Source organism: Myotis yumanensis, unplaced genomic scaffold (genome assembly GCF_028538775.1).
Source record: "Myotis yumanensis isolate MYYU_CA2020_CCGP unplaced genomic scaffold, mMyoYum1.0.hap1 SCAF_3, whole genome shotgun sequence".
Lineage (NCBI taxonomy): Eukaryota > Metazoa > Chordata > Mammalia > Chiroptera > Vespertilionidae > Myotis > Myotis yumanensis.
In genome coordinates, this window is record NW_027223754.1 from 82,890,476 (window position 1) to 82,915,351 (window position 24,876).

At 41.3% G+C, this 24,876-nt stretch overlaps 1 protein-coding gene across 1 annotated transcript in view; it reads left to right on the top strand.

Annotated features, from left to right (window-relative positions):
* TNFSF11 (TNF superfamily member 11) overlaps positions 1-24,550 on the top strand; it is a 32,225-nt gene extending 7,675 nt beyond the window's left edge. Inside the window, exons 3-5 of the mRNA XM_070407457.1 lie at positions 17,348-17,393; positions 17,474-17,572; positions 24,129-24,550. Of these exons, the coding sequence (XP_070263558.1) occupies positions 17,348-17,393; positions 17,474-17,572; positions 24,129-24,550 (567 nt within the window). The remainder of the gene's footprint in view (positions 1-17,347; positions 17,394-17,473; positions 17,573-24,128) is intronic.
* The last annotated feature ends 326 nt before the right edge of the window (positions 24,551-24,876 follow it).

Consider the following 24,876-nt stretch of genomic DNA (forward strand, 5'->3'; position numbering starts at 1 on the left):
CCTGGATAAGGTCACTTGAGAATTCATCAGCCTTGGAATTATTTTACTTACTGACTTTACCAAAACTGAGTAGAACTCAGTGACCCCAGTGCATGCATACCTGCATGGATTCTTGCATCTAACATTATATCCCAACCTTTAGTTGCATCCACCATTATATTCCAACTTCTGGTTGCAACTATCTGGGCTATCTTTAATCATATTAGAGAAAATCCTCTAGTTCTTAAGTTTCTTAAATCTAAATTGAATTTGAATTCAGTTTATTTTTTAAAAATTCACTTATATCAATAGTATATTTTAAAAAGGGGATTTATGTTAGAGGCAGAGGTAGGGAGATGAAGCTATTTGTATAATCCTTAAAGTTGATATTTGCTATATTTTACTAAGTCTAAGATACCACCAATTTTCAACTGACTTTATTATTTTATGGATCACAAAGAAAGAAAATAAAAGTTGACTAAGAAATGAAACATAATATTCATAGATTCTAGTTACATTTTAATTTAAAATTACATATAAAATGTAAAAAAGGGGCATCATAGAATCAATAAAGTGCAAATTGCTCTTATAGTTATGAGAACATATTACTTTTAAGTATTAATTTTCATTATAATTAATGTGTAGGTGCTTAGATTTATGCAGTAGATGCATATTTTAAAATGTGGGTTTAAATTCAATCTTATTTACCTATAATTTTTGAGGTATAGCAACAGCAATTTTGCTAGTCTATTCATTTTTCTTGTTTTGTTTCATTTTCATTAGTCTGCTTTTTATTCTTTTCCCAAATACTTAATATTCTACCTACAACAATTATTTACATGTAATAGAAGTAATCTATTAGTTTAAAACTGAACCCCTAGTTAAGGTAATTCAGGCTAGGTAAATGATTGTTTTCTAATTTTTTGTTAGGTTGACCCAGATTGTACATTCTTACAGTGAAGGGAAACTTTTACTTTCATTGGCTCAGTCTTAAAAGTTATCCGTTGTATTTCTTCTGGAAAAATAAGTATGTAATATCAGCCCAGATGACTTTGAAAATAAATAACATTAAGAAGAACAGATACTATTAGTATTCATCTGAGAATGCAAGAATGGTTCATCTTAACAGGTCAAAGGAGAAAAACATTATCATCTCATAAACACTAAGAAGTGATGAACAAATTTTTTATTTTATTTGATATTTAAAATTTATTAGAAAATAAAACTAGATAGTTATTTGATGTTATCTGAAATTGCTCAAATTAAAAGTTAGCTAATGGTGAAAAACAGAGGCATTTCTCTTAACACAAGGAAGATGCCCAGTGTCCCCATGATTTTTACCACTCAGAATGTACTAGCTATGTAATTACACAAAAGAATGAAATAAGAAAATATGTAGAGGTGGAGAAGGCAGAATTTGTGTTGTCATGTGATTGTATTCTTAGGAAGATTCAAAAGAAACTGAAAGGCTACAAGCAAAATAAAATGGTTTATAAAAATTAATAAATAATCACCACTAGCTGCCCCCATCTCAAACAATAATTAGAAAATATAAATGAAAGAGTTCATTCATAACTTTTAAAAATCCCTAAAAATAAAACTAATAAGGAATGTACAAAGCTTATGGAAATAAAACTAGGCAACTCTACAGAAGCTTTTAAAATTGGATTGGTTAATGTAAAGATGCATTATGTCAGGGGTCCTCAAACTTTTTAAACAGGAGGCCAGTTCACTGTCCCTCAGACCTTTGGAGGGCTGGACTATAGTTTAAAAAAAAACTATGAACAAATTCCTATGCACACTGCACATATCTTATTTTGAAGTAAAAAAACAAAACGGGAACAAATACAATATTTGTATTTGCATGTGGCCCACAGGCCGTAGTTTGAGGACCCCTGTATTATGTAAAGTTATAATCGATGAAAAGACAACACCGACTTTAAAATGGAACTTATTGTATGTGTGTACATAACTTTATCTATATATATAAAAGCCTAAATGACCGTTATGACCTGACGACTGGCCAGTCGCTATGACGCTCACCGACCACCAGGGGGCAGATGCTCAATTAAGGAGCTGCCTTATGATGGTCAGTGTGCTCCCACAGCCAACATCCTGCAGCTGGTCAACCTCCCATAGTCCCTCGCCGTGCCCGGCCAGCCCCTAATGGCCCTGATTGCCAGCCAGGCCGAGGGAACCCACCTATGCATGAATTCATGCACTGGGCTTCTAGTATAATATAAATTTATTTTAAATAAGTGGGTATAGTTTGAATCATTAAAAAATGGTGCTGGGCCTGACCAGTGTGGCTCAGTGGTTGAGCATTGACCTAGGAACCAGGAGGTCACAGTTTGATTCCTGGTCAGGGCACATGCCTGGGTTGCAGACTCAATCCCTAGTAGAGAGCATGCAAGAGGCAGCTGATCAATGATTCTCTCTCATATTGATGTTTCTATGTCTCTCTCCATCTCTGAAATCAATAAAAATATATTCTTAAAAAATGGTATTGGGACCATTTATAAATTTTAATAAATTTGCAATGTACTTAATAAATTTAATATTTGATACATTTTTATTTATTAAAAAGCAGTAACCTTATGTCATGTCCTATGAGAAAACAAATCCCAGAAATGGAGAGAGTGACCAAACGCTGTCCCCTAGCAGTTCTGCAAGACCTTCTGGTGCTTCAGTGACCTTTTCTGCCCTTACCTGTCCCATCAAAAATCACCTGTTCATTGTCTCACTTCTTTTGATATTTCTAAGTGACTGCCAAGATAGAATGATAAACCAATTTATACTTAAATATGTTGATGAGCAACAATGGCAGAATATTTACTATTTTAGCAGTCTTCTGGAGACATGTTGCCTCATCCCAAATGAGTAATGTTAAGTATAAGCGATTCAGTACCTGGCCAGCCAGAGGAGAAAGATCTGTGGGCAGACAGGAATAGCCAACTGCTCTTATTAAAGGCACATAGTCTTACTTATACTAATAGGTTAGTATAACTCACAAGATGAGTAGAACTTTTATTTTATTAATTTCGCAATTGTTTTTGAGTGTTATGGTGGGGGAAGCCAAGAAAACCCACTTTACCTATTAACTGCAGGTAATAATATTACACAAGTAATACTTTTTAAAGAATAAGGACTTCATGATATATCAAAGTGTGTTTGGAGGTAGAATATTTCTTCCCCCAGACAGAGGATCTTTAGGAAGGAGACGAGTGTTATCCATACCTTATCATTAGAACCAACCAATGTTTACTAAGTGCACACACTGTGCTAGGCACTTTGCCATAGCTTCTCCTCTGCCTAATGGTTTACGCTTCTTACCCTTGCCAAGTACTGATTTTCCAAATGTGTTATCCTTTGATAAGGATTATTGGTTAATGTGACTTTCTACAAATCTTGCCAAAACAATCAGATTTCTCATTTCTCTTGCCAATGTTGAAAATAGGATAGATGTATCAGGCATATATAAGTAGATTTATATCTTAGTTTTAGTTCTGATATAGATATTGAGTGAACCCATGAAACAAAATTACATGTGTGGCTGCAATAATTATTGAGAGATCAACCCATCCAGTGGTAACAAATGCTAGACATAAGCACAATATCACATTGTATGTGTGGAAAAAGTGGTGTTTACCCAGCCTCTCTTTGGTCAGACCAGTAATGCTGTTTTCCCCCCTTTTTTTGATTGTGGCTGGGTTTTCTTGGCTGTTTTCCCCCTTTAGCACAGAACTCTGAAGCCTCTTAGTGATCCAGCCCTACCAACCACAGTTTTCAAAGTCTATCATAACAGTCTGTGACAATAAAGAAAACATTAGTACAAATACGGTGTCCGATTTATAGAGCAATTCCTGTTTCCAGCTTTGGCAGCCTCTGTGGCCTCTGCCAGCCTGAGGAGCTGAGCAGAGAGCTCAGGCCTAGGCATAGGCCTGCCCCACGCAGGCAGCGAGGCACTGGGCCCTCACACCTCTGGCCAGGCTTGGTGGAAAGCCATCGGTTCACGCACTAAATATCCATCCTGAGCACCTGGGGCTGTGACTACCTGACTTCAGTACGCCAGATTGTTGATTTCACATTGGATACCTATTTGCGAAGAACTTCCTGAAATTTACTTGCAAAGGTAGTTGAAAGAACGATATGCAAGAGAGAGATCAATATAATAATTGCACAATCACTTTGCTCTCCAAAGTGAGTTTTTTAGTATATTCAAGATGATCCCCCAGGACGTGGGAAGGAAGCATGGGGATTTACATGTACATGTATTTTTTAGTATTAGATTTTTTAAAAAGCTATGTGTTTGAGACCATTTTAGAATGTACCAAATATATAGAGGTGGGCAAAGTAGGTTTACAGTTATTCCCATAGAAAAATAATAAATAAATAAATAAATAAATAAATAAATAAAAATACAAGAATAAACTGTGTTTCACATAGTCACAACTGTAAATCTGCTTTGGCCAACCCCTGTACAGGAGTTGTTGTTTTTTTTACTTAATATTTAAGAAATATGTACATTTGGGATTGATTATTAATTGTTTTTCTGAAAGAGCTGCACAATCAGAAATATTTAGAAATCATGGAATGAAGCTACAGGCTCCATCAGGATGAGAACGACAGCTATTTTGCTCATATTGTATGAGTATATCACACCTAATTTAGAATGAAGGAAATGAACAAATAAATATTTGATGACTTATGGAACTCTGTAAACTAATATTTTGAAATAAAAGCAGACATCAGCCAACTCATAAAGCCATTCGAAATGTTATAAACCTAGTTCTCATTTATTTGATGTCTTTTCAATGCTAGGATTGTTAATTATTAATATTATAACCTGAGGCAATAATGCAGGTTAATTTTTGTTACAAGTTATCTTCATCCTGATTTCCCCCTTTAGTCCCAGCTCTCTTCACCTCTCCATAGCCTACAAACTCTATAGAAGCTGGTCTGTAATGTGAACTAAAGACATGGCTCTGGCTCCTTTTATGAGTACAATTTTATAAAACTCTCCAATTTCACTCCAGAATATGAAAGGCCAATCACAACTACCAATAAGTTATCTTGTTTGTATATTCTTATATTCTTGACTAACTGCAGTTGACCTTTGAACAACATGGGTTTGAACTAAGCAGATCACTTTAACATGAATATTTTTCTCTAGCTTACTTTTTTGGAAGAATATAATATATGATACATATAACATACAAAATGTGTTAATAGATTGTTTTTGTTATTGGTAAGGTTTCCTATTAACAGCAGGCTATTACTAATTAAGATTTTGGGGAGTCAGAAGTTATATGTGCATTTACAACTGTTCAGGGGTTGGTGCCCCAAACCCACACATTTTTGTGTGTGTCTGTTTATGTTAGTCATTTTTATTGAGAAAGACTTTGATTTTTTAAATTTAAATTCTTTATTGTTTAAAGTATTACATGAGTCTCCTTTTCCTCCCATTGACCTCTCCCTGGCCACTCCCACCCCCCAGTACATGCCCTCACCGCCCACCCGCCCACTACTGTCTGTGCCCTTTGGTTATGCTCATGTGCGTGCATACAAGAACTTTGGTTGATCTCTTACCCCTTTACCCCCTTGCCTTCCCTCATAGGTTGGACAGTCTGTCCCAAACACACACATTTTTAAGGATCAACTGAATTTCCTGGAGTCAGTGAATCTCTGAGCCTCCAAATACCTACTGGAAAATGGGGAGTAAGACCAGAGAGCCATCATTATTGAAAAATGTATTCTTACTTGAAATTCTTTTTATTTCCTTGAGATCAGTACATACTTAACCTCATCTCCTGCAGGATTCACAATGTAAATGCAAAATATTCCCTAATATTAAGAACTGTGTACCCAAAAATTAACAAGCTTTGATCTCAATGAAATATTCACTGTTATTTGGAATAATCTATGCTTCTGTAACAGAGACCCATCATTCAGTGAACTAAATAAAATGCAAGTTTTCTCTTGCATGCAATAGTCTAGAGATGAGCAGTTCAGGGCTGGTGGGAAGGCTCCTCCATCCTCAACAGGTGCCTTCTATCTCTAGGACCAAGCTAGCTTCTTTATTTGTTGTTGTTTCCAGACAGAGGAAAAGGAAGAAGAAAAACTGAGGCCACTACCTGGGAAATGACACATCCTCACCTCTAGCAGTATACTATTGGTGGAACTTATGCATAAGACCACTTCTTGCTGCGAGGCCAGTGTTGCTCAGTGGTTGAGCATTGACCTATGAACCAGGAGGTCACAGTTTGATTCCCAGTTAGGGCACATGCTCCAGCTGTAGACTTGATCCCCAATGGGGATGTGCAGGAGACAGCTAATCAATGATTATCTCTCATCATTGATGTTTCTATCTCTCCCACTCCCTTCCTCTCTCTGAAATTAATAAAAACATTTTTTTAAAGACCAACCTCTCTACCAAGGTGACTGCACAGTGTTGTTTCAAGCTGAGTGGCCATTGCCCACCAAAGCTTGAGGAAGGGGATTGCCTATAACTAATTAGAATAGGAGAGAATGGATTCTAGGGACAATGATAGTTACTGATATTCACTAAACCTTATGTGAGCAAGGAAGTGGGCTTACTATATGAGCAAGAGTTAATTAACTCTGTGAATACACAAATCCATGAAAAATTTGAATGGTCAAGATTTTATTTTCTAAAGTTTAAAATACTTTAGAATTATCTAGTTTGTAGGAAAGAGAGAAATTTAAAAGTAAATTTAACAGCGTGCATCTTTTTGAGAAATTTCTGAAAGTCTGTTTAGGCATATGCCTCTGTGATCTTTGAATAAACCTTGATCATCTGCAGTTGGTAGTAGGTTTTGTGGATTTAAGAACATTAATTTAAAATCAGAAAGTTCATCAGAAAGAGTGTTTGTTTTTTTGATATGTAAAGCTGATCCCTTAGAATTCCAATGTCAATTATTATAAGAAGCCTATTTCCATTTTTTTAAACTAAAGTACATAAGAAATAAATTAGAATTTGAGTAGATGTTAGCTTCTTATAATTGGAATTGTTATATAGATATTATTTTATGTTTGCTTTTTAGTTAAACACACACACACACACACACCAAAACAAGGGGAAAAAATTAAACTCCATTCATTATTTCTTTGCCTTTGTATATAAGAATATGTGTCCCAAGAAAGTTTCTTGTAAACCCACAAGGAAACTTGGGGTTTGGGGCACTGTTGTTCCCAAATCAAGATGTTAGTCATGCAGTGGTTTTCCAATGGGATTTCATCGCTGTTTGCCATAACAGTTTTGGGAATTGCAATTCAATCAAACCCAGTCATATCTAGCATTTATAAAAGCTATCTTTATGGGAAAGCTGAAGTAAGACCCACAGAATTTTCCTACAACTTTAAGGCCATTGTCTGCTTTTGTCCAACCAGGGGCTATTGACTGTGATGTGCTCAATCTCAGGGCAGACCTGGGGCAGAAGATAGGATGGTTTGCAAGAGGGAAATAACCTGTGGGTGGTGCCATCAGCGTTGGGCTTATCTTCATGCTAGAAGTATCCCGGCATGGTTAGAAAGCTATTGTGATTTGACATGTTTTAAAAAACGGAGAAGAGGAAGGACATGCCTGAAAGAGGGGCATCTAATTGTGTGACATGGGATCTCGGGCTAAGATGTTGGAAGTGAACAAAACAGAGGGTCCTGGGTTTGGGAGGACGGTAGTAAAGGACAGACTGGATTGCTCCACCCGGAGTGGCTGACCCCCGGAGAAGTGCAGCCTGTGGAACTGGAGAGAAGGGTGCCCTAGAGCAGTGTTTCCCAAACCTATTGCTCTTAACCACTTGGGGCCCTTGTTTAAAACAACAAATAAATCAAATAAGAGGTTCCCAGATCTTTCACAAAGACTCTGATTTGATCGTTCAGGACTAGAGTCTAAGATTTTGGAAATCCTCTCCTAATAGGGCTGGGCTGTCTTTGAAGGAGGGCTGTATATAGTGCCTGGGACTAAGAAGGTATTGTGAGCATTCTAAGAGGTGAGAGCCCCCGGAGGACAGGACTACATTGGTGAATGGAGTGACTGTACGTGAGAAGTAGAGTCAAGCCTGTGTGGTGTAAAAAGGTGGGCCTTGGAAATAGCAGAGAGCAGTCTGTATCTGACATGACCAGACAACACATGTTGGCTTGAACTTTTTGAGGTTCAAGGTCTGGGAGAGTTCCATCTGTGCTCAGTGACCCCACCAAAGTGAAGTGCCCGAAGCTCCCCAACCTGGCTGTGCCCGGTCCTTCTGGCTTCCTGCTGTGACTCGTGAAACAAGCATCCTGAGCACCCCACAGACTCCTGGCCCCTCACTGCCTCCAGTAGACTTTGTGGAATGAATGGATGAATGAGTGATGCGTCCTTTTGATGCCATTCCAGACCATTCTTTGTGTAGTCAGTTTTCTACTTGTCTTTCAAAATTCAGTTCAGGCATTACTTCTGAAGGAGGCCCACACTGAGGCCCAGCTGCCCATCTTTGGGGTTAGGAACCCCTCCTATGCACGCCAGGGCTTCTTGCATTCACCCCGTCATTGCATCAGTTGTGCGAGTCTGGCATTGGTCTGGCTCACTCACGTGTGATGTTTAGGTTCTCTCCCCAGTGAGGCTTAATGAAAGTGTAAAGATCCCGTTTAATGAATAAGCGAGTGATCTCTGCCCATCCCTACTTTTTGGTCATCAAATGGCAGGTTGTGTAATATTGCTAGCAACTCGCCATGTAAGATTCCTACGGGCGAGGTAGAGGCCACTCCCAAGCATGGTGTTTTTCCTGCCTCTTCAAGAGGGGAGTTTCTTCCCTCTTTGGAGCACGAACACCTTAGGAACCTCGAGGCTAGAGGCCCTTTGCTGGCCCTCTGCCCCTTTCCTTCCTGGCCTCATCTGTCCACAGTGGCTGGCCTGGCACCTCTGCTCCTCTTGGAGTCTCATCCCAGCAGTCAGGGACACTGGGGTGGATGTGTGAGGGTCGGCCTTCTTCAGAGGAGACGAGGTTCTGTGAATGTCAGGAGGCAAGATTATGTTTAACGAGGAGAAGAAAGCAGAGCCATGGTAAATCGCACAGTTAGCCCAACATGCGCCACTGCAGTTACTCTGCCAAACCCTTGCATTACACTTTTTAAACAAGTACCATAGCACAAGACATTTTAAAATTGGGCTGTTTATGAAGACTAATATTGCTGTCCTAAGGCTGCTTTATGAAAACCCAAGGGGACCTTTAACTGTGGCAGAAGCTTCCTCATTTAAACCATGACGGTTAAACAATAAAAACTAATTTTCTGTTCCCAGTACAGCCATCACGCTGCCAGGAAAGCATCCCTCTGCTTTAGGAAAACAAGGGCACTCTCTTCTTCAGCCCTTTGGTGGGGAGAGTGCCTTATCTGTCTGCAAAGACGTGTCTTTTCCAATCAGCAGACTCTTCCGAGAGAAATGAGCCCCTGGTGACCGTGCTGGGGGTGGGAGGAGGAGGCCAGTCCACATTGGGTCAAGCTCTTCACTGAGGATTTTGAGAGATGGTCGTGGGATGGCGGCAGCTGGTTCAGTTAGGAAGTGAGAGATTAGGAGGTTAAAAGCGGGTACTTGAGTGGGAGGGAGGTAGAATGCACATTTAGAGACTTTGTCTTTGAGAGAATGTTTTGCATCAGTAATTTCTAGTAAGACAAAGTATTCAAGGATCAAAATGCAAAGTTACCAATTTTAGTAGAGATGGCTCTTACCTTCAGGATTAGAGGGCGGTGCTCTGTCTCCTCTCTCCTCTCTCCTCTCCCCTGCTTCCTGCTGGGACGCTGGTGAGGAGCTGCCCCCCTCTGCCCAGTGCTCCCATCCCCTCCTGTCCTGGGACCCTGCAGGGCTCTGCTCCAGGGGACCCGGGCTGACCACAGCCTTCACTAGACCAGTCATGATAGACACCTAAGTCCAAGTCATGATCTATCTTACTTTGCTTTGAGGTATGTTTTGAATGATCCCCATTGACTCTTCGTATGGAACCGGGGGGTCTCTATCCAGGCGCAGATAGGATGTCCCCCACGTTCTGTGGATTTGAAGGTCCGTGTGAGCTTTTGGGGTGGAGGAAAGTCAGAGGCTGAGACAGCGATGCTAATCCTGTCTCTTCAGTTGCTGCACAGCACCTGGTGGGCATGTTTTCTGTGCCTTGTAAACCAAGAATGCCATGGAAATAAAACCTTTACAATTAAACACGAGCTGCCTGAGGGAGCAGCTGTACACAAAAATCTGCACGACCCCGAGGGCAGGATGCTTGCAGGGAAAACTGACCACAAGTAGTTCCGTGTGGCTGGCACCTTTGGTGTTGGTGTTCAGGGGTATCTTTAGGGCGGTGGGGCTTGGGGGCACAGGGGAATAGTGGGAGAGCCTGGAGCAGTAGTTGTGTGAGGCCTGTTAAACAAAACACCAAAATCAAAGAAAAAAATTAGCTAGACACCAGCAGCGTGGCCGGGTGGGAGAGACACGGCGTGCATCCTCTCGGGGTTTGCAAACATCTCTACCCATCAGGTACAGGAGGGGAGAAAGATGTGAGCCCCTGAGAGCTGACATTAGCCGTAGGCAAGGGGGCGGTGGGAGAAGGTGAAGCGGGCAGCTCTGGGACAGGCAGAACTCACCCGGAAAGGTGCTCCTGTGGATGGGCTGTGGGCAGCGGGGAGCCCGAGTGTGACAAGAAGCGGAGGCTCCTGGAGTTGGATGGTGCCTGGCTTAGCTATCTATGGAAATAGCCACCTGGACAGTAGCCCGAAGTTCCCACAGACAGGAATGTGAGCAGTCTTTGGTCTGAGCTGGTCCACAGCTATTAACAAGGCTAACCGTTCTGTGTCTTGTACTCGCTGGTGCTGTAATTTTCATTTCCATCTCAGAATGCTCTCCCCTCTGGGCCTTACACCTGGTAAGGAATGTGGGCTTGTTCTGGAAGCCCCTGGGCAGCCACTGGAGGGTTCTCAGAGAGAAGGAGCGTGCTCCTGTGTGGGACTCTCTCGGGGTGAGGAGAGCAGGCCGGGAGAGGCGGTGGAAGGCCTTCCTGCAATCCCAATGAGAAACGCTGGAAGCTTGAAGGAAGGCAGTGGTCCTCCCGCTGGAGAGGAGGTCATGGGTTTCTGAGCTATTTACAAGGGGGACATCTGCAGGACTTCTTCGCAGGAATAGAAAATTGGCTACTCATTTTCAGAAAGTACCCACGTCTGGCATTCGTGTGCTAACGTGGCTGACGAATGCACTAATGTATCAAGTTGGAGAAGAATGACATGAAGGTTATCATTAAGATGTTAAAATAAATGCATTACATATGTTAACAAGTGTATGAACCCTGTGTTGTATCTGTCAGGCGGGGTGTTACATCCTTGTTCAACCAGCCAGCTGTCCCTGCAGCTGCTGCTGGAGTTGTGGAGGGAGGCAGCCGCCTGAGACCCTGGCTACGAGCTGTGCCAGTGGTTTCCAAAGCATCTGGTGTACAGATTCCTTCTTCTGTGCTCAGATCGCCAGGTACCGCCCGGATCACACAATGCACATCCCGATGCACAGGGGGGATTTCCAGCCTGATAAACCCAGACTCCGGCAATCTCACCTTTTCAGGGAATCTTTACAGCTGGGGATGTCCTCAGTGGGAACTCACATCTATTTATATTATTTTGTAAGACAGAAACCCCCACTGCAGTCAAACAAACTTAAGCCCAATTTAATAGCATCACTCCTGAATTGGAATGTTACCGAAGTCTTGTTTGGGGCAGTCACCAGCGGAGTTTGCAGAGGCAGGCTTAGCTACCATTTGTGGAGAATGTTAAAATTCCCTGGAGCAAAATTCCCAAAACTGCTCACAGGAGTTGAAAATACTCCTAGGTGTTTATGTTTATTCTTATCCAGGACAATCTCTCCTAAGTGGCCCAGACTTATTGAGTTTGAGCCAGTTCTGGGATGTCTGTCTCCTCCTATGTTTGGCAAAAGATCCTAAAACCCTTAAAAAGAGGAACATCAGCCTGGCTGGTCCCAAAAGACTGCAGACATGGTCTGTACTCTTCATTTCCCCTGTCATGCCCCTGGGAATTGCACTTCTTGGAGGTTGAGTTCAGGAGAAGTTGAAGGACAGCAGTGTTAGAGACCACAGTTACACAATCACATCGATCCTTTGTGTACTTTCTTTCCTGGAGGCGACATTGTGAAATCCCAGCATTTTTCTGTGAGTGAAATAAAAGTTGAGATTAAAAAAAATTCATTATCCTTTGTTTTCCTGTCTGCTCAAACGTACTCTGACAGCAAAGATGAAAAGTGAATGCAGTCTAAATAGGAAAATACCGCAATGAGAAGATTTAAAAAAATGTTGTGAAATTTCCTCATTTCTATTGTTTTTAGACGTTGGAGTGGGGGCGGAGGGCAGTTTCAAATCTGTGAAGCCTGGCGGTGGCTCCTCAGGCTTGTCAATGTCGGACAGCGTCCACTAGGTGGCAGTGTGCTAGAAGATTTCTTTTATCCTCGACTTGGCAGAGATTTCCTTGGATGCTGACCAGTGGTTTAGTTTTCCTTTTTGTCCTGTTTTGAAGGGTGAAATGAAGCTATCACGATTTAGGCCCAAATTATGCTTATCTAAAATTACTTAAATCCTCTGAAAAGCCTACTTGTTATAGTGTGACCATAAATACATTCATTCATTCAGGTGAATTTTCTTAGCAACTTACAGGTATTGTCATGAGTACTTTATAGAACCCAGAGGGAATTCCTTTTGTCCCTTGCATGTAACAGATACTAAACACGCTGTATTCTGAGAAGGCAGATCTGTGGTCTTCTCAGGGAGTAGGACACTGGGTTCTCGTTAGTGGCTCTTAGCCAAGAGAAGAATGCAGGGCAGGCCTTCTGCCCAGCTTCCTCACCCTGGAGACTGCTTCTCGTTTCTGCTGGAAGCTGTTTGCTGGGAGGTGTGTCCAAGCTATCCACACTTCTCTGCAAATCTCTGGGCATTCTGATAGTGTAGACAACATATACTTGCATTGGATGTTTATCCAGAGGGCTTTTAAAAATTCATGTACAACTGGATTTAAAATAAGATAAAAATGCTTTCTAAAAAGATCTCTTGCATTTGAATAATTTGTTCAGAGGAGAGGAATTAGGATGTTCTTTGTAGTGTTTTTCCCAAATTAGATCAGAACTTTCTGAATTTAAAGCAACCAGAAACAATGCTTGAATGATAAGATTGGGGACTAAAGAACTCTGCAAATTTTAAAACATACCAATTGATTTGACAGACGTAGAGGAACAATGTGGATGAAAATGAATGTAAATTCAAAGCTTAAAAAGTAAATGGAATTGTCAGAGTGAATTTGGATAGTGCTTCAGAAGGAGTTCCTATGATCTTGAAAATGAAAAATATTAATTAGGAGGGAATTTGAGAAAGATCCATGCTCGTCACTGTGGACAGATGAGGCCAGATATCCTAAGTATTAATTTGGGGAGAAATGGCTTCTGCTCTGTGCAGTGGACTTGGACAGGATGCCCCTTCATGCCCAGGACCTGCATGGCTTAGTTTGGGGGGTTCACCAGACGAGCCCTGAACATGGCTCAGCCACCTCTAAGCCCATTGTTTTCCAAAGCCCCTGGGGATTCTAAGGCCATATTTCCTGATGTGGAGGCTCCTTTTTGTCATATCCCCAGTCAAGCTGTGCCTCCTCTCCGAGTCATTACTTCAGGGAAGGAACCACCCTCTTGACATGTGTGGGGAAGGAAAAAAAAAGATTTTTTCCCCTCTACCCTCCTCAGTTCTCCAGTTGGAACCCTGTAACTTAGACTGACAAAAGACAGATGAGCAAGAGAAAAGTACGCAAATTTACATGTTTTATGTGACATGGGGAACTTCACAAGGAAATGAAGACCTGAAGAAATGGTTAACCTGAATGCTTATACTAGGTTTGGTGAAGAGTGGAAAGGTGTGGGAAAATATGCTAGGACAAAAGGGCGTGAGGTAAGGGCAGTAAACTGGGGGGAACTTAGCAAGGCCTTCATTCTGATTTTTCTCAGCATCCTTTGGGTTTAAAGATAAGGATGTTCCCTTCCTCCAGGTTTGGGGAGCATCGCTCACTTGAGGGTCTTATGACCTGCTTCAGGGAATAAGAAGAAGGGCAGGTAGTCAGTCCTTCCTGCATCTGATGTTTCTCAGATTCCTTCAGCTTAAAGTATTCAGTATGCCGAGGTATCATTTTTTTGGGGTAGTGTGTTCTGAAGCCCATCACTGGCCGTTAATATCCCCCCTGCCACCAGCTTTCAGGAGTATGTTTGATGACTATATCTTAAAAATGGGTATGGGCTTTTAGCTCTAAAAAAGAGTCAGAAGGCCTGGGTTCAAGTCCCAATTGTATAAGGTGGGTTCTTATTCTCTCTCTGCCTCCTAAAAAATGAGGTTAGTAATAGTTACCCAGACTCTGAATCAAATATGATAATGTAAGGGAAAACACTTTGTTGGCTATGAATGTAAGAGATGATTTAATTTTCAATATGTGGAATATATATAAATTGTGAGAGTATCATAAATCTATGACTAAATAGAGATGTCACCAAACAACTGTTCAAGGGAACCCTGAATTAGTAATAATGTTTCTCACTACCTGCTATATATTAGAATCACCTGCGGAGTTTCTTTTACAAACGACTCAGTATCTAATTGAGTTAGACTGGCTGGGCTTGGGGCCAGGGCACCCTAAAGGTGTAGGCTTAGAAGAATGTTGTTTGTGGTTGTTATCTACACAGACAAAGAACAATAATCTTGGGGTGCAAAAAGTTGGGAGGGGGTAAAGATACAAGAACAGATATTGAGAACACACTTTTTTTTTGTAGAATGAGGTTATAGACACATCATGTACCCCCTTTTCACATGGAAACTTCCCTGTAGCGTTTCAGAGAGAAATTGCAATTCCTGGATACCTACAACAGATATAACATGAAAGCAGCATTGCCTTATGAGTCTTCAGCTAGAATTTTTAATTCATCCTTGGTTATGACACAGTTTCTTACTTTTTTTTTATAGCACACATTGCAAGTGCTTCTGAACGGTGCTGGTTATTGAATTTTCTTGTAACAGAACAAATCTGTGACAGCTCTGACCTAGAAACCACTGATGAAATGGGCAGGAGAAGCTCATTCCCAGGTGGGAGAGAACAAATTTTCCCTGCCAACTAATCAGTGACTGGAGCCTGATGCTGCTTTAGCCTCCATCTCAAGCTTCAAGAAAATCTCAGATTGCCCGTCTCTGGTGTCTTTTGGGATGTGAGAGGGATTGCTGTCCTCAAATTGAGGCCCCAGGCCCGGCAGCACCACTCACCTATTAGAAATGCAAATTCTCAGGCCCCACCCCAGACCTGGATCAGAGACTCTGTTTCAACATGACCTCTGAGAGACTGTGATGGATGCTCAAGTCTGAAAACTGAGCTCCCACAAAGGCTCTTTCCATGTTTTTCTCAACAACAAGTTGTATTTCTCAGTAGAAAAGCCTGAAACAGGAATTTGCAGACCATACTTGGCATTGCTTCCTCCTCTGCTCCTCCTTCCCTTGGATGACGAGGCACAGCAGGGCTACAGGGAAAATGAGGGGTAGACAATTTTAAATTACTCTGTCATCAAGGTTCCTATTCCAATGTTTTAAGAGATAGTAATCAGGTAAACATATATTGTATATATAAATGTATAAAGATATTGTACTATAAATATATACCCATTATAAAAGTATAAGGATATATATTCATATATATATATGTATATATATATATTCATATATATATACATATATATATATACACACACATTTCTATATTTTACATAGGTATATAAAATTTATAAAGATGCATTGTGCATATATAACATCTTTGCTGTAAATGCAGCAGAGACCAAATCAGGAAATTCTATGTCAGGGTAGAACTGGAAATCCAAAGGCAATGGTAAGAGATGGGAGATAGGAGGTCATCAGGGGAAAGAAATAAAACTTGGATGGAGTAGGGAGAAAAGCAAAGCCTGGTAAGGGTCTCTGCCTTGTTCAACTCAAAAGGGGCTACTATTTGCCTAGAATTGCCTGCAGCTGTGCAGTGCAGTGCCTTGTGTCAAAGCAAGGACAGAAGGTGGCACTGCATACACCCCTAAAGTCTCTTTCCATAAGTCAGTCACACTGTGATTTCTTCAGGACTTTAGAACAGGTAACTGAAGATTGCTGGGCTGTCTCCTCTAAGGGTCTTTAAAAATTGAATAGATTCTCATCTCTCGTAGGGGTCCTAAAGGTAAAGAAAAGAATCAGTGTTGTCTTATCTCTAGAACACTCCCAACTGCTAACAGTTGAAGTTGTGTTGTTGGGTCTATGTATCTATCATCTATTTATCATCTTTCTCAAAGCGATTCTCTCCAGACACTCAAAGAACTTAAACTCCATGGCCCATCCTTTAACCGTCATGGACGGGGATGCTTAGCACGCATGGTCATTCCAACAACAGAAATCAGGAATCTCTCCAGAGCAGTTCTGGTGTTTACACTCTGCTACGTGCCTACATGCATTATCTCAGTGACTCTTCACAATTGCCGTATGATAGAGTTGCTATTAATATCCTCAGTGTAATAGGCAGCTGATTCGAACTGAGCACGGATTTGAACTGAGGTCAAAGCCCAAGGTTTTATTCACTCCACCTATTTAATGGTAGCTAAGGTCTTGATTCAGGTGAGATGGAGTTACTTGTTGGGTCCTTCATTCACAGTACTCACATTGAGATATTCAATTACCTACACTCTTTATGGACTTGTGTTCTTTCCTTTTTTGAATCATGCTTCTAAACCTCTGTTTGCAGCATTATTTAAGTTAATTATTGGTACTCCAAAAGCTCTTAGACTTCCAAGTAGTACTTTAAACATTGTGATTTTTTAAAATAAAATACTAACCACTGGTAGCTAGGCATCATTCTGTTTCCTGTAGTGTTATGACAGAAATTCACTAATGAAATAGACATAAAAGAACCTCCCTAAAATTTAAGACTGTCCTGTATTCTGTGGTAATTGTTATTTTCCTAGTTAACTTCATCCCCATCTGTGTAACTGTTACAAATTTTTAATTATGTTCAATTATTTTCTGTTTTATAATTTACATTGTCTTTTATTTCTTCTTATTGTCCAAAGTATTTTGTTAGATAGTAAGTATGCAGTCTACTTTTTAAGCACTTCAACATAATTTTTTGGAGTGTACTCCCCTTGATAGCTACCTAGAATAACAAGGAATTTTACTCCCTGTGTACTTCTGGCATATTTTAAGGGAAAGAGGATTCATTTATGGTATGTCCAATAGTCCTAAATTCTTACTGCTTTACCGAAAGAATGTGTAAATAAGACTCTTTCTTTTTATTTCAGGAATTACAGCATATTGTTAGATCTCAACACATCAGAGCAGAAAAACGTAAGTTTGGATATGTATGAATACTTGAAATTCCATAAGGTCACTTGTCTTTGGGCTAATATGATTTCTCTCATATCCAGCTACAGTGGAAGGTTCATGGTTAGATCTGGCCAGGAGGAGCAAGCCTGATACCCAACCTTATGCTCATCTCACTATTAATGCCACTGACATCCCATCAGGTAAGCTTCATTTGTATCCAGCTTGCAAAATATTTCAAGAGTCATTTATCAGCCCATTTGAATACTCAAACCTATTATCAACCTTATTACCAAATTTTTGAGAGCCCTTAACTTCTAGATCAGAAGAAAGACACTTAGTCTTCAATTGGTGATCCACACTGTGGAAACAGTGATTGGCAAGCATGTCAGACTGGATATTATTACTATATTAATTTTCAGATCATCGAGTGGTTTATTTTAAACTAGAGGCCCAGTTCATGAAATTCATACATGGGGGTGGGGGGTCCCTCAGCCTGGCCTGCATCCTCTCACAATCCGGGACCCCTCAGGGCATGTCGGGCCTAAACTGGCAGCCGGACATCCCTCTCGCAATCTGGGATGCTGCATGCACCAGTGACCATACTTTTCATACAGGTGAAAGGCATCTTGCTGTTGTAAGGGAAGCTACATATTTTTGCCCTGATTATAAAAAGTAGTACATAACATGATCCTTCTGAGGCAGTAGTACCATTTCCCCATCTTATGGGTGGAAAAACTGAAGCAGAGAGAAGTTAAGTAATTGGCTTTGTCACAAAGTTATAAGTGTCAGAATCAAGGCTGATCACAAAATGTGCAAGCCAGCGTCCATGCATATCATTGCTGCATCATTCTCTTTTTTTTCAGAGTTAGAATAATCTTGTCAGGTTTTAATTTTGAAATCTAAGAGACTGTTCCCAACATATAGGGTAGGGTCCCTAAGCCTGGCCGGCGATCAGGGCCATCTGTGGGGGTGACTAGTGTGCGGGGCGATGGGGGGGGGGGGGGGGGCTGCTGGCACCGACCTTGGCTGACGGCCCGGTGCTGCCTGTTCCCCGTCCCCCTACCCCCTGCCGCCGCCTCTAGTCCCCTCCCTCTGGGAGGGGGTGCAGACGCTCAATGCAGGAGCTGCCCCCGGTGGTCAGTGCATGTCATAGCGACTGGTCGTTCTGCAGGTCATTCTGCCGTTGGGTCGATTTGCATATTAGGGTTTTATTATCTAGGATGATTGCCAATTAAATTGCATAACTGGGAAGGACAATCCCTTATTATGCTCATCTATATTTACCCAAGCTAAAATTGACACATCCCCAGTGCTTATCTGTGAGGTACATGAATTTATCCAGTAGTCATATACTCAGCCATCTCCTGCAGAATTCCAGCTAGATGCTTGACAGAGTGATAGTTAAGAGGCAGTAGCCCTGCTGGTGGGAATGCAGACTGGTGCAGCCACTATGGAAGGCAGTATGGAGGTTCCTCAAAAAATTGGAAATGGAACTCCCATTTGACCCTGTGATCCCACTACTAGGAATATATCCCAAGAAACCAGAAACACCAATCAGAAAGGATATATGCACCCAGATGTTCATAGCAGCACAATTCACCATAGCTAAGATCTGGAAACAGCCTAAGTGCCCATCAGTAGATGAATGGATTAGAAAACTGTGGTACATCTACACGATGGAATACTATGCTGCTGTTAAAAAGAAGGAACTCCTACCATTTGCAACATCATGGATGGAACTGGAGAGCATTATGCTAAGTGAAACAAGCCAGTCAATGAAGGAAAAATACCACATGATCTCACTCATTCATGGATAATAAAGACCATTACAAACTTTTGAACAATAATAGATACAGAGGCAGAGCTGCCTCAAACTGATTGTCAAACTGCAGTGGGAAGGCCAGAGAGAGTTGGGGGGCAGGAGGGAGGGGAGTAAGAGATCAACCGAAGGACTTGTATGCATGCATATAAGCATAACTAATGGACATAAGACACTGGGGGGTAAGGGAGGGTAGTGGTTTGTCAAGGGCGGGGGGGGGGGGGGAAAGGATACTTATGTAATACCCTTTGTAATACTTTAAGAGGAAAATAAAAAAAAAAAAAAAAAAAAAAAAAAAAAAAAAAAAGAGGCAGTAGCCCTCTTTGAAATGAAACATACTTCTCCTTCTTCAGCAGGTTATCACTTTCTCGGGGGGGGGGCGGGGGGGCGGGGAATTTAGCTCAATAAACTGGAGACTTGGTTATCTTTTGGAAATGAGGAAAGCCAAAACTCTGGGCCTACATCAACCTGAATGCCCAGCTATTTCATCATAGAATCCCCACTGCTTAGTCTATCTTGGGATATTCGAGCACCAAAAATATTACAAGGAACATTATGATCGAGTGACAATTGAACATTATCGTTTTTATTATTATGTCATTTATTCAACATACTATATATTAGGCATTTCACTCTGAATTCCTGTCTCTCATCGTTACTACAACCCTACAAGGTAGTGGTTATTTCAGATTGGCAGACAAGGAAGCTGAGGTCTCACATAGTTACCTGCTCAAGGTCACGGTGGTGGCAGGATTAGAAGTTGAATTCCACTCTGGTTGATTCCCAAGTTTATGCTTTTTACACGATAGGTTGTTATCTAAGTACCTTGTTGCCAATTGGATTAGTCAGAGGGAGAGAAATTCATGTTCCTCTTTTTTTGTAAGATATAGATTTTATAGGCAGGGGCTCTAACATCTGACTGCCTGGGTTCCTGGCCCCACTGTACTGTTTACAGGCTGTGTGACTTTGTGCAGATTATTGGCATAATTTGTGCCTCAGCTTCTTCACTGGGATGGTGGTAGTATCTACCTCATGGGGAGCTATGAATACTTAATGAGGAATGCAGTAACATTCCTTTATGGAAGCTGACATTTAGTAAGTACCCAGTGAACACAATTTGTTATTGTTATTTGAGTTTAATTAAATAATTATACATATTCCACTTTGTTGTAAAAATGATTTAAGGCAGATATTTCTTGGAGTTAAAAAAAAATTCAGGTTTTAGTAAACAATTTTGAAGCCACTATCATCATAGCATAAGCCATGGAGGGATTTTTCCCGACTGCAGACATAGAAAGTGAGAAACCAACTCTAGCTTTTAGATGATTTTCCTAAACTATCTATTCTATCCTGTCCCAGATACTTGCTTCATAAACAAATTTTCTTTCTGTGTGTGTATGTGTGCCTTACGGTGTAGCTACACCAACTTTCTGAGTGTAAAACTATTTTGCATGTTAGCAAAGGCAATCAAATTAATACTTGATGTATCAGCTGTGTGTGCTATGGATGTACTCTGCATTTATCTCTTCAGTTCATTTCAAAGAGCATGTGAAAAAATATTGCATTAAACTGTGCCAGAGTCTGTTTGCCAAGAACAAGCATGCTGCAGTTTCAAAGCTCTCTCTCCAGGCACCTAGAATCAAATCATTGCCAAAAAACAAGGCAAAATTTCTGGTTACTTTCCAATGGCTATTAAATTTGAGACTGAGTGATATGAATTAGTGTATGCTTCTGTTTAAGAAGATAGAATTTGCTCCTCTGGCTGGGCCAATAAGCCCTTGAGTCCATCTATCTCCCAGTTTTGGCCAGTGCTAGATGCTTCACAGGAAGATGGCTTTAATTTTTCAAGTTCATTTTGGGCTCCTGCTTCATACTTATTTACACACAAGAAAAATCAGAACCTGCCTTATATCGACTGTTAGCTTATGCATTGGCAAAGCTTCTTGAATAAAATACATCGGGAAGTATTTTGTGAGGCCAGAATATGTGGCTTTCTTTAGGGCTAAATATCTGTAGCTATCTCTTCTCCAACATCTAACAGCAGTGACCATGGAGACTGGGGGAGGGAGCTTGGATAAGAGGCCATCAGCATGCTTCATTAAGGATGGGAACCCAGATCTGCCAGGAGAGGCCTTCACCCTGATCACAGCGAAATCTCATCCTGCTTCCCACTACTGTCTGTTCAGGAGTCCTTTCTCCTCAGTTTACTGTGTGTATTCCGTCCTCTGCTCGGGCAGTTCCCCTCACGGACAGTATCCTCCCTTTCCTCAGCCCACCTCTCTTTGATCCTAGTCCTCCTGTCCTCCGGCTCCTTTGTTTCCTCACTGGGCTGAGCTCTCCTGCTGCCACTGGTCTCTGAGCTTTCACTGTCAATTGCTCTAACTGAACTTCAACCATGTGCTATGTGACATGCAGAAATGAAAATGTCCTGTTTTTCGTTGTGTATGCCCATTTCTCATTTTCTCCACTACTTGTGTGGTTAGTGCCTTGAGGGTACACTGCTTTATATAATTCTCAATTGTGGACAGAGGGAATGCCCATAAAAAGCACAATGGTCATTTACTGAATGACTGATCAACTAAATTAATCAGTGAATGGATGAATAAGTGGATAAAAACAGAGATATGCTTTGTAGGAAATGACTCACCTCCCACCTGGTTTTAGCTAATAGTGGGAGTGGTATGTAGTCAAGGGTCCTGTGTTCTCCCCTCTCTAATTCATATGCCTTCCTTGCCGTCCCAAGCCATGTCTCCGAGCCTTTGGTTTAACACCAGCTGCTCTACCCCATTGAGAGGGTAGACTTCACCTTTGTCATTCTGCTCCTCTCTAACAGCAATCATAGGATATAAATTATAAGACAAATAATTGATTGTATAAGTATTGAATTCGGGAGTAGTGTAAGAAGAAGGAAACGCAATAATTTGAGATGGGAAACGTCTTGAATTTTCTTAGCTTTGTCAATGGGTCGTGTAGCTCTATATCAGTCTGGTGGAATTACTTGCTAGTTTTTATGAGGATATGATGAATAGTCTTGTAGTCTCATCTTGACTCACTTGGGACCATGGGATGACGTTTACATCTGGGATGTTTTAACCTAGGATGACCTGAGGCAGGACCTCCAATGAAAAAGGACTTGTGCTGTGGTGGGTCCTGGAGGTAGCTGTGCTTGTAAGGTCTTGTAAGGCTTGTTCTAACGCCCTCCCGTGGATGAAATGTGGATTTCAGTAAATATGTTGTCCCTGGACAGAAGGATTGGAACCATTGGCTTTCACTCCACAGGCCTAAAGATGAGTTGCCTCACTGTAGCTTGGCCTCTGTGCATTGTCGACCCGCCCCCCCCCCCCCGCCCCCCCACTTGCTCCACCACCGGGCTGGTTTTTGGAACCATCTGCTATTGAGGTCTCCAGACCATATTCCAGGCTGCCTAGTGGTCCTACAGAAACAGTAGAGAATTCTCCCTGCTGTGGCTTTCTAGAGAAAGCTGCAGGTACTCAAGGTTCCACAGGATTCAGACTGGGAAGATAGCCGGTATGGGTTTATGATTCTGCAAGAATCTCCCAAGGAGTCACTGTAACCAGAGGGGTTGACAGCTCTGATGGATCTGTGGAATCTACTTTAAGCCTAAGTCCCATCATGGCTTGATGTTTTTGTGGGTGGCAGGCAGCAGTGGACTTCTCCATAGTTTCATTGGCTGTAGAGGCTAATCCAACCCCAATCTTAGACTCCTCAACTCTGTTTTGCCTTGTTGAAATCTTAACAGATGATAGTCCTCATTTAGCATAAGTATTTACAAGGTTTCTGGAGGAAAAATGTATTTTTGGATTTTCCACAGTATAACAACTTTTCCCGCACTAGTTGATACCTACTTGAATAATAAGTGTCCACATAAGCACAAATGATTGATTAATTGGGTTTATCATAGAGGTACTGACAATTTTTAGAGACCTAATAAGATACATTAAATCCCTAAAATGTTAAAAGCATTGGACACACTGCTGATTTAGAAGATTCTTTAGAAACTTTTACTGCTCCAGAACAGTAGCATGGGGATAGCTGTCACCACATTTCAGAGGGAGAAGGGACTAACAAAGAATTCTGGTCTATCAGGGGGTTTTGTGATACTTTGGTCACCCAATGTCACCCCAATAAATTTCATAAAAAATAAAACCACAAAACGAACAAAGGATCCCGTGAAGTTGTGAAGCTGGGGAGTGCAATGCCAGGAGTAGTTCTTTTGTGAACTTCTCTGGGAGCAACGTTTAAATTATGTGAGACTGGGAGGTATTTGGACTGTTGGAGGAGGGGGAGATTGGCAGTGATGATAGAGTTTTAGGAGTTTGACCTTTTGGTCAAAGTTGCTGTGACCCAAACTTCCATCTCCTTCTACATACCGTTTTCCATGTGTTAAAAGAGAAGATAGAATCCTGCGAAGTATGAAAGTTATCTGTACTTATTTCAGGCTTCCTCTCTACTGCCTTTAGCTCATTCTCTTCCTTCACCCTTGACTGACTTCCTACTTCTGTTGGTTGCCTCCTATTTCTCCTTTGTGTTCTCAGGCTCAGTAATAACTCAACAAAGTCACTCTTGGTCCCTCTGGGGGACCATCTCTCCTTCTTGTGTATTCCCATAGCAATTAGCTGCACCTCTCCTGTCAGGGTTCATGACTTGCTTCTTGAACACATACAATACTTAACCCTGAGGGAAGGAAAAATGAATTTTTGTCTTTGGACTTTCTCAGGTGCCTAGCAGAGAGCACTAAGTACATCTTAATGTATTTCTCCCCTTTTAGAAGATCAATTCTGAAAAGTTATTCTCCTGTTGAAATAATGACTGTTATGCCATGTATTTTTTTTAAATTTCTTAACTGCATAGAATTGTGAAGATGTCCTTGTCATTCAAGGGGTGAATTTTAAATCATGTGCCTCTTCCCTCCTCAGGTTCCCACAAAGTGAGTCTGTCCTCCTGGTACCATGACCGAGGTTGGGCCAAGATCTCCAACATGACTTTCAGCAATGGAAAGCTAATAGTCAACCAAGATGGCTTTTATTACCTGTATGCCAACATTTGCTTTCGCCATCATGAAACTTCCGGAGACCTCGATACGGAGTATCTTCAGCTGATGGTCTATGTCACTAAAACCAGTATCAAAATCCCCAGTTCTCAAACCCTGATGAAAGGAGGAAGCACCAAATACTGGTCAGGGAATTCTGAATTCCATTTTTACTCCATAAATGTTGGAGGATTTTTTAAATTACGGTCTGGTGAGGAAATAAGCATCGAAGTGTCCAACCCTTCACTACTGGATCCAGATCAAGATGCAACGTACTTTGGGGCTTTTAAAGTTCGGGATATAGATTGACCCCCATTTTGTGGAGCATATTGTGTATTTCCTAGGATGTATGGGAACTTATCTTTTAAACAAGCCAAGAAAGATGTACATAGGTGTGTGAGACTACTAAGAGGTATGACCTACGTGGTATAAGAAGACTCTATCCAGCTTTTGACTCTGTAGAGAGCATGTGTATTTATAGCCAAAGGAAGATGTTAGACTCAAGGTGTGTTACAGTCTGAAGGCTTTCTTACACAATGGTTTTCAATTTTGTAATGAATTCCTAGAATTAAACCAGATTGGAGCAATTATGGTTGCCTTTATGGAAAACTGCAATTGGGCCACAGGAGGGGTTA